This window comes from Drosophila bipectinata, chromosome XL (genome assembly GCF_030179905.1).
Source record: "Drosophila bipectinata strain 14024-0381.07 chromosome XL, DbipHiC1v2, whole genome shotgun sequence".
Lineage (NCBI taxonomy): Eukaryota > Metazoa > Arthropoda > Insecta > Diptera > Drosophilidae > Drosophila > Drosophila bipectinata.
Genome location: NC_091734.1, coordinates 13,592,113 through 13,607,616, shown reverse-complemented (window position 1 = coordinate 13,607,616; position 15,504 = coordinate 13,592,113). Strand labels below are relative to the sequence as shown.

Genomic DNA, 15,504 nt, shown 5'->3' with positions numbered 1-15,504 from the left:
AAGTGGCGACGACGAGGGGGCTCTACTATTGGGGGCTGGACGACCATGCAACATATCTATGTGGTATTAAACACATACTGCACTCTGCGCTGCTATTTCCGTTGACTGACTTTGGGTCTCCGCTGGTTGAAAGCCTGGGTTTTGAAGTTTCGGGTGCAGGCCTCCGTGCCTTCCGTCTGCGTGAGCTACTGAAAAAGTGGAAAAGAAAAAAATTTATTATTAACAAAAAAACTGAAACAAAATAGGCGGCTCAGAAAAAGAAGTTCACACACAGATAGCGCAACAAAACGGAAAAACAGTGGGAAACCCTATTCAATGGAAGTGAAGCTCCCATGCCCTGTAAATTGGCCAAAGAAATAGGGATCAGATTAATTATTTAGGCCTTACACCTTCAAAACATATTGTTAATTATAATACTTATACATTTTTTTTATATAGACAAGTGAAAAGTTCTTAGAAAAGAACTAGTAGAACTAGTATTGGAAAGGTATCCTTAGCTTAAAGTCCTTTAAATCGGCAAAGCTTGATGTGAATTTTACTTAGCTATCTATTCAATGGTTAAGGGTATTATACACTGTCGGTTTGTATCCTTTTATCCATCGTCAGTGGCCAAAATCCACCCACAATCCATGACACGATGATAGCTGCCACCTAAATTGCTGGTTTTCCACTAAGCAGCCACTTAGCTTTACTTTTCTTTAGTTATTTATATTTTCGTTTCTTTATTATTATTACCTTTTGTTTTGTTTTGGACTTTTTGTCCGGGGCGCGTGCGCATGCGCAGGGGCAGGTCTATTGGGTATGGGGCTGCGGCACGGAAGCGCCACCAACTGGCGCCGGGTGTAGGTAATTCCACCGCATTCCCAGGGGCTGGTATAAATTAAATGGTTGCAGTGGGGCAGCAATCAAACCACTCGACGCCTTCCCAGCGGTTGCATCGTCGGATCTAGCAACTCCACACGAAAAGTCCTAAAACCAAGCAGCATGGATAACCGCAGTTTGGTGAGTGGATAATATTTAATACAAGGATTACCAGAGGATTACCACGATTATTTATTTTCTCAGCTCCTGAGGCTCTCCCTGGTGGTGGCTTTAGTTATACTGCTGGTCTGTGTTCCTGAAACAGATGCAGGGTAAGAAATCATTACTAAGACACTGTCTAAACCATATATTAATGGCTTACCTATCTTTATAGTGGTCACCAGAAGAAGAAAAAGATCGTTATCCATGTGCCAATACACAAGAAGATTGAGAAACATATCCACACGGTGGTGAAGCATGTTCACCATCATCACAAGCCCCTGGTCCTCAAGGAGGAGAAGAAGGTCATCCACGAAGATCATCGCCCCATCCAAATCCACCAGACAAAGGAGCATATCCATCATCACGAGAAGCACGACCACCATGACCACCACGAGCACCATCATCCTCTGGCGGCGCCTGCAGTGGCACCACCGCCTCCATTGCCCGAGTACGAGGAGGAGGAGGAGGAGCACATCCATCACCATCACAACTACGAGCACCGGGGTGGACTCCGAGACGACTTCATCGGCGGAGACGGGAGCAGTAGCGAGGAGCGCTGACTATGCAACGGTGGCAGCGACAATGGGAGGCGCAGACTGATCTGATCGGAGAGCTGTGGGCAGGGCATCTCTTTGTGATTCGTTAGATACGTACCAATTTTTTTTTACATACATTTATATTTTTTTTATAGCCTAAATGTTTAGTTTAAGAATGGCAACGGCGAAGATTATAAATTAGTTTTAAAGTGTAATTGAATTGTAGGAAATGAATTTGAAATATATTGAAATATATTATTTCCTCAAGAAAATGTGGTTTATTAACTTATTTAATTAATTGATGTACATTAAACATGAACTAGTTTAAATAAAAAAACACTTTTTTTTTGTTTTACGTTTATTAATACTTAATAGTATTAATACGTTTAATACGTTTTAATTAATACGGGATTTATTAATACGTTTAATAGTGGATTTTTTTAAATATATTTTGGACTTTATCTTTTGAAAAATAACATAATATATGTAAAATGTTAAATTTGTTAAATTTTGTGTATTCAATTTATCAAAAGAAAGCTGCCTATTACCTTTTTGCAAAATGTATCAGTTTAGAATGCACATTACTGTATTTTTTATTTAAAATTAAAAAGAGTGTAAAGTATTCATATTTTTTAAATAGTTACCAGATCTTATTTTTCAAAAATTAAAAACTCGCGCCCAAAACCGTCTGCACAGAAACAGTGTTAATAATTTTGGACCAATTTCTCTTCCAGTGCTGCAAAATGCAACAGTTCCTATGGGGAAGTGTTGGGAAATACAGTGCGAAAAAAACGTAAAACAAAAGAAAATTTAGGAAAATTTACGGCAGGATTTTCCGTTTGCAGCGACCAGGAGACGAAACGTCGGTCCTCCCTGCAGCTGTCCAAAGCGAGTCACAACGGAGAAGCGCCAGTTGGAGGAGTAACACGGCAACGAATCCGCTGGATAGTCCGACACAGCTTTCCCCTTTTGGAAAAAGCAAGCACCGATTCTCCCCGATTTTGTTGCTGCTCTCACACGCCCCCACTACCCCGCCCACGACCCCCCCTGACCGGGAACGGTGGTCAGGCTTAATCAGCAAAAAATACCAAGAACCGAAAAAAATAATAGAACGGAGCGGTACAAGGGGGCAAACGGGAAGAGGAGGGGCTGAGCCTGTGAGTAAGCGGAAACGGAAGCCTCTGCGGGAGCGGCGGCTTCGGCGGAAGCGGCAAAGAGATGCAGTATAGGCCACCATGGGTTCGCAGACCTTGGAGATACTGCGCCAGGGCGTGTGGGCCTCGCTGACCGGCGGCTACTTCTACGATCCGCACCAGGGCGTCTTCTGCAACGTGGTGCACTTGTACCTCTGGCTCTACCTGCTCTGCTCGCCCTTTGTGGCCTACCTGGTAGTGTTCCACATCCTGAATCTCCATCAACTGAAGCTAATCGGCATTCTGTTCTTTTTTTCCAGTACTTTCCCAGCACATGGCTAACATGGTGTCTGTACTGCGTGCTAACCAGCCTTACCATCCTCATGGTAAAGCTGGCCAATCTGGCACTGCATCGGCTTTACGACCGGGCACAGACCATGTCCGAGGTCAATCTCAAGGGGCAGTTCTTCAAGGTCACCAAGGAGACAGAGCCCCGACACGATGACGAGGGAGGAATCGAGATGAAGGTCATCCGTCCGGGTGGATCACGCATCTCCGTGGAGCAAGCCATCAATGAGGCCAGCGAGGAGAACAGCATCATGTCCATTGACAATGTGAACAGCATCATTGGTACGTTTATCCCTTGGGTTAATCCTCTGAAGAGTTATGGAAAATGTTTCCTTTCTTTTGTAGATCTCAAGGTCGATGTGCATCGCAAAAATAGTTCCGAGTCCATCGAGCTCATGTTCTACGCCCCCTCCATGCTATCCGGCGGCAGCCAGCAGGATCAGCAATCGCTGGCCGGGTCTGCCAGCGTCAGCAAGTCAATACGCAGCGGTGGAGGAGCTGGAGCGGGAGCGGCGGCGGGAGCCACAAGTGCTGCCGCCCAGGCGGATCTCTTCAACAAGTACCTAACAGTCTACCCGGAAGTGGTGGAGGCAGGCGGCAGCAGTGCTGGCAGTGCCGATGGCGGCAGCAGTGGCGGCGACAGTCGCTCTGGAGCCGCTACAGTCGGTATGCCAGCATCAGGAGGAGTGGCACCCGTTCGCACTGGCCACTTATCGAGAAAGTGCTCCGAGGTATTCAGCCGGCGCCACCGATGGCGTTTAGAGCGCCAGAGCAGTCTGGACACGGCGGCGGCGTCGGCCAACTCAGCCGGAGAGCACAAGCTGATGCGAAATCAGTCGGACACGATAGCCACGATGGCGGCACCCTCGTTCCTGCACTCTCAGCCAGCAAATAAGTCGCGTGGCCAGGCCAATCCACGCCAGCACTCTATAGCCAGCACCCCGGGCACGGGGGGAGGAGATGGTGCACCGTCCTCCTCCTCTGCCGGAGCTGCGGTGGTAGTAATTGCCCCTGCCTCGAATTCCTCTGCCAATCCTGGGCGGTCCTCCCGGCTGCAGCGCCACCGGAGCTCAGAGACGCACGACGAGCGGTTGAAGCACCAAAACCGAGGCCTGGGCAGGCCAGTTCTGCTGCATCCCCAGGAGATTGCGGCCAGCAGTATAGGAGCTCTGGCTGCGATCGGTGGGGGCGGCGGAAGTGGCAGCAGTGGCGGCAACGACGTGGAAGACATGGAGCTGGGTCTGGCCAGGAATACGGGAAGCAGCGGTGTGGCCCTGCAGTCCTGGATATTAGGTTCGTACTGGGCTCCTGTAAGAGCGAAAGACATCATGGTTAACCTTGTTTTGTTGCAGACTCTTCATCGGATGTGTACCTGGAAGACGATAGCTACACCAAATCGGATCTGGGCATCGAGCAGCCGCATCAGCCGGCATCCTTTCGTGGCCAGCATCATCATCATCACCACCACCACCATCACCTGCACCATCATTTGGGCGGAGCCATTATCCGCAAGGACCCCACCAGTACCATGTCTGCGCTTCAGCTGGCGGGTGGCGCTCTGCCAGCGGCGGGTGGATCTGGTGGTGGGGTGGGTGGAGCGGCAGGAGGTGGCTCTGCTGCCGGAATGAAGCGACGCAGACATTCCAATGCCACAAGCTTTCACAAACAAGGTTCCAAATCAGCATTCATCGGCGGCGGAGCGGCGGGAGGAGGCTCGGCTGGAGCAGCGCCAAGTGGAGGTGCTGCCGGTGGAGGCGGCAATGAGTCCGGCGGAGTGAGGCGCATCAAGAGCGCAGCTTTGGAAGTGTTATGCCCGCAGCCCTCGGTCTCCAACCTCAGCCCGCATCCGAACAGCGTGGAGGCCATCTCCGGGCAACAGCAGATGCGGAATCCCCTGCCACCGCCCAGCAAGTGTCTGGTGAGGAACAAGCACCTAAGTCTCTATCCCGCCCAAGGCTATGGGGACGGAAATGCGCCAGCAGCTGGACCAGGAGCTGCAACAGCCACGGCAGCGCTGCCGGCCGCACCGGGAGGAGCACCTGCAGGTGGCAGCACCAACAGCAGCCTGTTCTTTGGCAGTTCCAGTGCCTGTGGCTCCACCACAGCACTCATCGAGCCACCCGTGTATCCTATTGTGGAGCATTCCGACGAGAAGACCGCCCACGAGGAGCTGGAGCCAAGCGGACTGGGCCAGGGCAATGCCGACGACGACGACGAGGTGGACGATGTGCCCATCCGTCGGCGGACACGGGCGCTTGGCTGCAGTCAGACGCACCACAGCGCCGAGTCGGATGTGGGCGGCATCCTGGCCGACGACGACGATGTGTTCAAGGACTTCGACGACAACATGGACTACATATACAACGAACTAAAGCAGACGCACCGGCAACTGGACGAGGATCTGCGGGCCTGCGATCTGCACCAGAACCATCCCCATCACCATTCCCACCACCACTCCCACCACCTGCACAAAATGACGGAGGCACTGCCGGCCGGGACCGCTGCGGGCGGCCTGGAAGACGAGGACGAGGAGACGGAGGACAACAATACGGGCTCCCGGTCACCGCTGCTCAGTGATCGCAACCGCCAGCAGGCGACACTGCGCGAGATTCAGGCGGACCAGCAGCTCCGCCAGGAACTGTCGCACCACCAGCATCAGGAGCAGCAGTCCGGCGCCAATCCTGGATCCATCCAACCGCCACCACCTCCGCCCGCACCCATTCGCAGCGAGGCGGACTCTGGCTGTCCGTCCAGCGACTGCGAACAGGTGAGTGCCAGCTCCAAAGATCAGCTGCTAGCGGGTATGGAACCGGAGCAGCAGCGCTCCCTGGCGCAGCTGGATGAGGAGCAGCCCTGTACCTCCAAAATGGCTGCCAAGAGCCTGGGAGCCATTCCCAAGGTAGTCAAGTACCGGGAAGTGGACGAGCTGAGGCGGCGGCGACGCGGTGGCTCTCCAGCGGACGGTGGAGGCGATGCCTGCGGCAATGAGTTCGCCCTGGTGAAACAGCAGTCCAAGCTAGCCTCCCGCAACTCCTCCTCCTCGAACTCCACGCACAGTGTCAGCCTGACGGACAGCCTCACGGCGGACATCCACAAGATGCTCTGGCTGATGCACGGCGGAGCTGTGGACGAGCGCGGCCGACCCATTGCCGGGATATCGGCGGACGGAACACCCATTCCGGCGAGCAGCAGTCTGGTGCCGCCAAACATGTCCAGTGCCCATTTCCAGTTCTACCAGGACGCCATCCAGGCGCTGCAAGGTGCGCACTTTACGGCCGGAGGCATCAGTGTGGAGCACATGAACAACATCGAGCGAGCGCTGGCCCGCGACAAGCTGCGGCTGGACGCCAAGATTATGTGCGAGCAGCTGGCGGCGGCGGCGGAAGCCAGCTCCGGGAATCGAGGAGGAAGTGCCAATACGCCGCTGCAGACTCAGCAGCAGGTGGGCATGCTGATGGGCGGCTCCCGGGCGGCCTTCTCGGTCCAGGGACTCTTGAACCAAATTCGCAGCGAGCGGCAGGTGGCCCGCAACCTGGACGCAGTGCAGCAGCTGAGAGTGGCCGTTGCGGCAGTGGCGGCCAATGCCAGTGAGGCGGACTCCGGATCGGCGTCGGGACTGGGCGTCGGTGGGCCCGGCGGTGGCGGTGGATCTTCCAGTGGCGGAGGAGTTCTCAGTGCCCTGGGACTGGCCAATCACCCCAGCAACCAGATCAGCCAAATCAGTCAGTTCCCCAACCTGAGTCAGTTCCCCCATCTCAGCCAGCCCATACCGAACGTGGACGGACATCTGGCTCCGTACTGCGACTACTGGCGGCCGGCATGCCTCCTGTCGGCGGCGGAGAAGCCGGCGGCGCCTAAGAGCTTCTACAAGTACCGGTTCAAGTGGTGCGGGCAGGAGCACGAGTTCAAGATCGCTATGGACCGGCTGGAGCTTTTGGCCCTGTTCGACAGGGATCTGCACTGGATGCACGTGCTCCTGGCGAGTCTGCTGTGCACGCTGGTGGCCTGTCTGGGAGCGGCGATCCTCCAGCACGACTACTACAAGGATCTGTGCGCCCTGCTCTTCTGCGCCGTGATTGCCGGAGCCCAGTACTCGCTGGTGAAGAGTGTCCAGCCGGATGCGGCGTCTCCCGTGCATGGATTCAACAAGACGGTGGCCTATTCCCGGGCCATTTACTTCTGCTTGGGAGGCGGCCTGCTGTTGCTGCTGAAACGCCTGAACACGGACTACGAGGATCGTCCACCCGACCCGGTGGTGTTCTTTGGGATGCGCTACTCACCGGCCGACGTGGTGGCCCTGCTCCTGCAGGCTCTCTACGTTCTGTTACTCTGCTTTCCGGTCATCTTCTCGGTGGGCCTGTGTCCGCAGATCAACACGTTCCTCATGTACCTGCTGGAGCAGATCGATATGCACGTTTTTGGCGGCAACGCGGCCAGCAGTTTGTTGGGTGAGTCGGTGTCCTCCACCTCGTGAATCTTTCTAATCCTCTGTGTGTCCGTTCTAGGCTCCTTTCTCTGCGTGGTGCGCTCGGTTCTGGCGGTGATGCTGCTCTACGGACCCCTATATGGGGCTCTGGACGAGCAGCGGGGCACTCAGTACATCCTGTTCTCCATATTCTGCGCCATGCTGGTGCCGCTGGGCTACCATCTGTCGCGCTGCGCCAGCGACTTCAGCCACCTGTGGCGGCTGATCAAGACGTGCATTGTGAGTACCTACCGGGACGACGAGGACGAGGAGCTCAGCCACGTGGCGGCTGTGACGGGGCCTGCGCTCCAGCTGGCAACCAGCACTCCGAAGCAGCGAAGGGTCGCCGACCCGAAGACGGAGCAGGAGCAGATCGAGCTCAGCTCACTGGAGAAGCTGGCCATCAACGAGGAGCAGCCCGAGCAGGCGGAGGAGGCCCTGGAACTGGAGCAGGATCAGGGGCTGGAGCAGAAGCCGCACAGCAAGTCGAAGGCCTCCTCGTTAGGCAGTAGCCAGCAGACTCTGGCCAAGACGATCAGCAGCAGCAAGAGAGCCATTACCGCCTCCAGTTCGTATGCCTCGATTGGAGGAGCTGCCGGCGAAGGGACTGCAGAGCAAGCAGTGGCAGCTGGGGAAGTGCCAGCGGAGGGAGAAGACCAACCGCCAGGGGAGGAGACCAGCAAACGGGAACTGGCCGAGGTCTACGACCTGGCAGCCAAAGAAGCCGAGGAGGCGGAGGACAAGATCTCCAGCTCTTCGGCCACAAATCCCGGGGACATATCCACCTTGACAGCCGGAGCGGGCACAGCCACCACAGATGCCACACCGGCATGCCTGGAACCAGATCCCGACGTGGAGGGTGAGATTACCGGTGCCGAGGAGAAGCATCATCCGCAGGGACAGTCAGCTGGAACAGGAACAGGCAACGGAACCACAGAGCCCAGCGAAAACACCAACAGTGGCAATGCTGGTGTCCATGCCGGCAATCCCAACGCTAGCGCTGGCAATGATCTGCCCGATCCTCTGCCCCGAAAACTCCAGGCCACGGTGACCACGCGACTGAAAAACGACCTGGTAGTGATGACTCTGCTGGCCGTCAGTGTCCTCGGACTCCACTGCAGCACGGTGTTCACGGCCCTCCAGCCGGATCTCAATGTGGTGCTGTACTGTTTCATCGGGGTTCTGGGGCTGCTGCTGCACTATGCGGTGCCCCAGATGCGGAAGCACATGCCCTGGCTGTGCTTTGCCCGGCCCCTGCTCCGGCAGCGGGAATTCGGACAGTTCGAGGTCCAGACGGCGCCGCAGATCATGTGGTTCGAGAAGCTGTACATTTACCTTAGTGTCCTCGAGCGGAACGTCCTGTTCCCGCTGCTGGCCATCTCCTCGCTGACCGCAGACTCTCAGCTGATTGTGGCCAAGTTCGGCCTGCCCTGGGGCACCCTCATCGTGGCCATCTGCGCCCTCAAGTGTGAGTAGTCCATCCGCTGTATGCCTCTCTTTTGTTTCCAAGCTAATCCCGTGACTTTCATCCGCAGTTGTGAGGAACGCCTACTCGGATCCCACGAACCAGTACCTGATAATCATCTTCACCGTGCTCCTGTTCCGCATCGACTTCTCCATGGCCACGGAGACCTTCATCATTGACTACTTCTTCGTCTCTCTAGCCTTCCGCAAGTGCTGTGACTTTCTGCTGAAGGTGAGCTCCTGATCACGAGATCTTCTCCAGAGTTTTATAATCCTAATGATTGTGACTCCTCCGCAGCTGCAATTCATTGTGACCTACATCGCCCCCTGGCAGATCACCTGGGGCTCTGCCTTCCACGCCTTCGCCCAGCCGTTCAGTGTGCCCCACTCGGCCATGCTGTTCCTGCAGGCCGGCATCTCCGCCCTGCTCTCCACGCCGCTGAATCCCTTTCTCGGCAGCGCCATATTCCTCACCTCGTATGTGCGGCCCATCAAGTTCTGGGAGCGGGACTACAACACCCGCCGCATAGATCACTCCAACACACGGCTCAGCTCCCAGTTGGAGCGGGACCTGGGTGCGGATGACAACAACCTTAATAGCATTTTCTACGAGCACCTCACCCGATCCCTGCAGCATTCCCTGTGCGGCGACCTGCTGATGGGGCGCTGGGGCAATGTCAACCAGGGCGACTGCTTTGGTAAGTTCCCCACATGTCCTGGACTATCTTCATACTAAGCTTTCAATCCTTCAGTGCTCGCCTCCGATGATCTCAACTGTCTGGTGCACATCATCGAGCTGGGCAACGGCCTGTGCACCTTCCAGATGCGTGGCCTCGAGTTCCGAGGCACCTACTGCCAGCAGCGCGAAGTGGAGGCCATCACCGAGGACGTGGAGGACAACGACGGCTGCTGCTGTTGTGATCCCGGCCATTTGCCGCGCCTGCTCAGTGCCAACGCCATGTTCTCCACCCGGTGGCTAGCCTGGCAGGTAGTGGCCGCCCAGTACGTCATCGAGGGCTACTCCATCTCGGACAACCTGGCCAGCGCTACGCTGCAGGTGTTCGAGTACCGAAAGGTCCTCATCACCTACTACATCAAGGTGAGAAAGCCAGAAAGAGGAGGAGGATTGTGATTGCGTTTCTAAAATAACACTCTTCCAGAGCATCATCTACTACGTGGTGAAGAATCCCAAGCTGGAGCAGTGGCTGTCCTCCGGTCCCATCCAGGAAGCCCTGCAGCACACCCTGGGCCGGCAGTTCGTCGATCTGGATCCCATTTTCAACTTCAATCTGGACGAGGACTTTGACTTCCGGGCCGTGGGCATAACGCGAGCCAGCTTCTGCTACGTCTACCTCAAGTGGATTAACTACTGTGTGGACATGCGCCGCGATGTGGCAGGAACAGCTGTTCCCCATGCTGGAGGGCAGAGTGGCGCCTCCTCGGCTCCGGCCACGGCAGCAGCAACGGCAGCACCACCCCCTCCAGTGACGCCAGCCCACAACGATTCGAAGAGCACCCCGAACCTCTCGGCCCATGGCAGCTCGTCGGGTCAGCCTGCAGGTCAGTCCAAATCCCAGTCGCAGCAGCAACTGCGGAGACCTCAGCGAACCGTGAACCAGGAAGGGTCTAGTATCGGTGGAGGAGCAGGCGGCGGGGCTGGCGTTGGAGGCAGTGGAGGAGGACCAAGCGCGGGAGGCGCTGCGGGAGCGAACTCCGGAGGTGGCGACGCCCAGATGAGCAGTTCCCACAGCTTTGCCAACATCTCGCGTCAGACGTCGGAGAGTGCGCCCGGCCTGGGCGGCTATGTGACCTACATGGACCAGAATGTGTTCGTGAAGCTGGCCAAGAGCAGCACCACCACCACCGCCACTTCGGCCGCAGCTGGAGCAACGTCCGGAATAAATCGCCAGCGGGAGAACCTACAGGAAAAGCCCACCCTGCGCCTGAAGCTGGCCAGCGTGGGAAAGGATGCGCCTCTGGTCTCGCTCTGCCTGGCATTGGCTCTCCTGGCCCGACGCTCACTGGCCACCGCCTCCCACAGTTCCCTGACCGGCGTGGAGTTCTTCCTTCATGGCCTGCATGCCCTTTTCAAGGGAGACTTCCGTATTACCTCGCCCCGCGACGAGTGGGTCTTTGCGGACATGGAACTCCTGCACTCGGTGGTGGCGCCGGCTGTTAAGATGGCCCTCAAGCTGCAGCAGGATCACATAACGAATCCGGACGAGTTCCTCGACCCGCACGCCCTGTACGAGGCCATCGACAACTGTTCCAAGGAGCTGGTCATCTCCCACGAGGCGGATCCGGTGTGGCGCAGTGCCGTGCTGCGGGGAGCGCCCAATCTTCTGGCCCTGCGCCACGTCATGGAGGATGGATCGGACGAGTACCGCATCATACGGCTGACCAAGCGCTTCCTCAGCTTCCGTGTCATCAAACTCAACCGGGAATGCGTCCGGGGACTGTGGGCCGGACAGCAGCAGGAGCTGATCTACCTCCGCAACCGGAACCCAGAGCGAGGCAGCATTCAGAACGCCAAGCAGGCGCTGCGGAACATCATCAACTCCAGCTGCGATCAACCCATCGGCTATCCCATCTACGTGTCTCCGCTGACCACCTCGTATGCGGACACCAACGCGCAGCTCTGCCAGGTGATCGGTGGAGCCATCACGCTGGACACCATCAGGAACACAGTGCTCGGGTGGTGGCACCGCATCCGAGAGCGATGCCGGCAGGGCTGCAGCTCCGGCTCGGCGCTAGAACATCCGCCGGGACTGGGTCCCGTCCAACTGGGCGCCTGTAACTTCGGCAGTGGCGGCAGCGTCGTCGGCGCTGGATCCACGGCGACCGGAGTGGGTGCCTCGGCGGGATCGGGTCTGGGCGTGGCGGCAGCACCAGGAACGGCCAGCAGCACGGGCGGCGAATCCGGCGACATGGCTCCGGTATTTATATCCGCTCCACTGTACAACACTCTCACCGTAAACAGTTACTACAGCGTCCGCTCCGGCAATGTGCCCGGCGGAGCCATTCCGGCCAACCTGGGCGGTAACTATGTCAGCGACAGCCTGGCGGTGGTCCGCGGCGGGTTGGCGGTGATGCCCGTGAAGCCCACGTCCACCACCCTGATAGCCGGACTGCTAAACAGGGAGCGGGATCAGGAGTCCTCTTCCATTTCGGGAATCTCGGCAGCCGGCGGAGCAAGCGGAGCAGGCATTGGCATGGGAGTGGCAGGAGGTGTGGGTCCGACCAGAGCCACTAGCAGCAGCGGAGTGAGGAGCCGGAGTCAACAGGTGCCGCTGGGGCAGTTGGGCAGCAACCGAGGACGGGACCACGAACGAAGAGCCACGCTTCCGATAGCCAGTGGGGGAACGGGCGGCGGTGATGGGGGAAAGGAGCTGGTGGCACCACAATCCCAGACCGAAAACGAGCCCAGTCCGCGCAGCAACAAGCTCTCCAGCTCGTCCGGCAGCCTGGGCCTGGGCATGGGAGTGAGCATCGGCAACATTATCACCACCCCGGGCGACTATCCACGGAAGACCAAGGGACCCATTTGCCTCACCACCGAGGCGGGCATCAGCATTGGAACGGCAGGAGGAGGAGGATCCGCAGCAAGCAGCGTCAGTAGGAAGCCGCGCATCGACATCCTCAAGAAGGTCATCATAGTGGACGATACAGGGGTAAGTTTTGGAGTCAAGACGGGCCTTCCATTGTGTAATCTTCAATCCTCTGCAGATCTACGACTGCCTGGACATCATCGACGCCGTGGTCTGGCCCAGCGAGCGGATGCGGAACAATGGCGGCCGGCTGTCGTGGAAGGACTGGGAACCGAGTGCCGGCATGGTGGGTAACGTGGTCCACTGCTGGACGCCGAATCACAAGGACAAGCGCTTCCGCTCCCACGTCAACCGCTGTGTGTACCTCGTCGAGATCGGGGACCGCTACGTGCCCGTGGAGGAGCTGGGCCTGCGGGAGTACAACCAGATAATGGGCAGCAACGAGGATCTGGCCAACGCGCGTCTCAGCAGCATCCAGCGCAACTTCCACGAGTACAACAAGTCGCTGAACCTGCCCGAACCCTCAAAGGTCCACCACCACAAGGCCAAGATCCGGGCGGTGAGCAGCAGCAGTTCCGAGGAGGACGAGAAGGACGGCATGGAGGCGACTGACATGACACTTCCCTCCCTGGACCTGATGAACTTCAACACTCTGGTGAGCATGTGGAAGGTCATAGCGGACAAGAACAAGCGGGGCTACGGCGGCGGAGAGTTCGGGGAGCTGGCGCCGGAGCTGCTCCAGAAGCTGGATGAGGCGGCCACTGCACAGATTCAAGCCAATGCCAAGGAGGCCGAAGCTGCCAAGGAGGCGGCAGCTGCCAGGGAGGTGGAAGCTGCCAAGGAGGCGGAAGCTGTCGATGCTGCCCAGGAGGATGAGCCAGAGAAGGAGCTGGAACCAAGACAGGAGTTAGAACAGGAGGCGGAAAAGGAAGAAGGAGAGCCAGTCGAAACTGAAACCGAAACTGAAGTGGACACAGAAACGGAGAGTAAACATGAACCTCAGGATGAGGAGGCGCTGGAGGAGGTCACAGTTACCAGTCCCGAGGAGCAGCCAGTGACGCCTCCGCCTAGTCCGGCGGCTGTGGAGCACAGTACCACCTCAAACTCCACAACCAGTTCGCCATCCCTGAGCCACAAGGAAGACGAGACGGAGGACGAAGAAGAAAGCGAGCCGGAACCGAAGCCAGAGACGGAAAAATGTCCGGAGAACGAAGACAGCGAGACTGGGACGACGGTTTGAAGAGTCCCGGATTAAGAGGATTTGCATTTTTTGCGTTTGCCAAGCAGACGCCAACTTTTAGGATGTGTGCCACACCCGGCAGAAGGACACCACCTTGTTTTTTTTTTTTTTACATACATATCAGCAAAGGGCAGGAGGAGGATGAGGACGACTCTGCTCCGGGCTTCCCGACTACAGGATGCATTGTGTGTCCTTTCTGCCAAGGCTAAGTGGGTGTTAAGGCCAAAAGACAACAACAACAACAAGAAGAAGAAGAAGAAACAACCGCAACAAACAACAAATGAGAACACTTCCAAGAAATCAAAGTAATGTTTATAAAACGACTGCGTTTAGTGTATGAATAAATAGGGTTTAGGACAACAAAACAAAAACAAAACAAAAAAAACTACAAAAAAGAAACATATATATATATATATATTATAACATTTTTAGTATTAATGAGAACAGTTATAGATCATACTCAATATATAGGACAAAGAAGAGAGCGCAAATCGAGAGCAGGTTTAAGGAATATATACATATATATATATCTTAAAAGGAAAGCATATATATTAAATATTTAACTAATTGTTGTAACTTGCGATGAAAATGTGTAAAATACGAAATGGAAAACCAAAATGCTTCTCAACATTACCTATTTTGTTCTTTTCCTCTTGCTAGCCAATACAGAAATATTAAGCGAACCTAAAACAAAGAATTTATACAACTCTTATATATAAAATAATATATATATATAACAACTATATGCATACATAAATATGTGTAAACACTAAATAATAATAATAAACTTAAAGTTAGTTTAACATTTAAAGTTAACGATGCCCCCATACATACCAAAATTTGATTGTTAAAGCAACTCCATGCCCATGCTCCCCCAAGGATAATCCATTATTATGAATTAAATTAAAAACCTAAAGGATAAGCCAACCTCGGACAGGATTCAAGTTACAAAATACTTAGATATTATATATACACACACACACACACTTACTCATAAACAGACAAGAAGAAGAACAACAAAAAATTCCTAGGTGTAAGCGAAGTGTAGGTACGGCAAAGGAGTAGGACGTTGTAAGGATGCATGCAGGACGATATGTAAAGCTCTCACGTTGCCTTAATAAATTAGACTGATTTTTTCTACACACCACACACACACACACACAACAAACACACACACTTATAACACAACACAAAAAATACTAATCGCTTTCAGCGATACTTGAACTTCAAAAACTCGATGATTAACAAATTTAAAGAAAGTACATTTAAAATTAAAAATTAGCTAATGGATGGCGGTAATAACGAAATATACTTAGACTAGTGTATATACCTATATAATGTAACTATATATATATGTATACTGTATACTGTACCATCCATATCCGTGGAGGCCCCCAAAAAACAAACAAAAAAAAACCATTTATCGTGTATATAGCGAATCTGAATCCAAAACCGTATCGTATTTAATCAAGGCAGGAATGAAAATCACTTCTTTATAGCCGCATTGCCCAGATCCAAGCCCAAATCCAAACCCAATTAGCCAAATCTCTCGCAAGGACGAACCATGGAAGGGAGAAAATTACAAAAAAAAAAACAAAAAACTAAACTATATATATACATATATATATATATATTGATTATTTCTGTGTACATATACGGATTGTGTATTAAAAAATTATCAAAAAACTTAGATGTTACAAAAAAAAAAAAAACAAATTTTTATTCCCCTCTCACTCCACTCCAATCC

The 15,504-nt window shown here is 54.4% G+C and overlaps 2 protein-coding genes across 3 annotated transcripts; both read left to right on the top strand.

Annotated features, from left to right (window-relative positions):
• The first annotated feature begins 932 nt into the window (after positions 1-932).
• On the top strand, positions 933-1,583 carry LOC108124037 (histidine-rich glycoprotein). Its single transcript, XM_017239534.2, has 3 exons — positions 933-1,002; positions 1,066-1,133; positions 1,196-1,583. The coding sequence occupies exons 1-3, from the start codon at positions 985-987 to the stop codon at positions 1,581-1,583; spliced, it is 474 nt and encodes a 157-aa protein (XP_017095023.1). The 5' UTR covers positions 933-984.
• A 740-nt stretch (positions 1,584-2,323) lies between these two features.
• Positions 2,324-15,421, top strand: pcx (pecanex). 2 transcript variants are annotated; one of them, XM_017239577.3, is made up of 10 exons: positions 2,324-2,947; positions 3,013-3,322; positions 3,386-4,333; positions 4,393-7,488; positions 7,546-8,973; positions 9,041-9,201; positions 9,268-9,667; positions 9,722-10,068; positions 10,130-12,640; positions 12,696-15,421. In XM_017239577.3, the coding sequence occupies exons 1-10, from the start codon at positions 2,795-2,797 to the stop codon at positions 13,755-13,757; spliced, it is 10,416 nt and encodes a 3,471-aa protein (XP_017095066.2). In that variant the 5' UTR covers positions 2,324-2,794; the 3' UTR covers positions 13,758-15,421. The 2 variants fall into 2 exon arrangements, with proteins under 2 accessions (XP_017095066.2, XP_070137666.1); XM_070281565.1 differs by lacking the exon at positions 12,696-15,421 and having other exon boundaries at positions 10,132-10,408.
• The last annotated feature ends 83 nt before the right edge of the window (positions 15,422-15,504 follow it).

Bases quoted from the DNA above. Each gene is read 5' to 3' on its own strand.
- LOC108124037 (XM_017239534.2), top strand. The intron at 1,134-1,195 runs GTAAGAAATCAT...CTATCTTTATAG, and splicing joins GTTCCTGAAACAGATGCAGG to TGGTCACCAGAAGAAGAAAA.
- pcx (XM_017239577.3), top strand. From the start codon at position 2,795: ATGGGTTCGCAGACCTTGGAGATACTGCGCCAGGGCGTGTGGGCCTCG. The intron at 2,948-3,012 runs GTAGTGTTCCAC...CTTTTTTTCCAG, and splicing joins CGCCCTTTGTGGCCTACCTG to TACTTTCCCAGCACATGGCT. The intron at 7,489-7,545 runs GTGAGTCGGTGT...TGTCCGTTCTAG, and splicing joins CGCGGCCAGCAGTTTGTTGG to GCTCCTTTCTCTGCGTGGTG.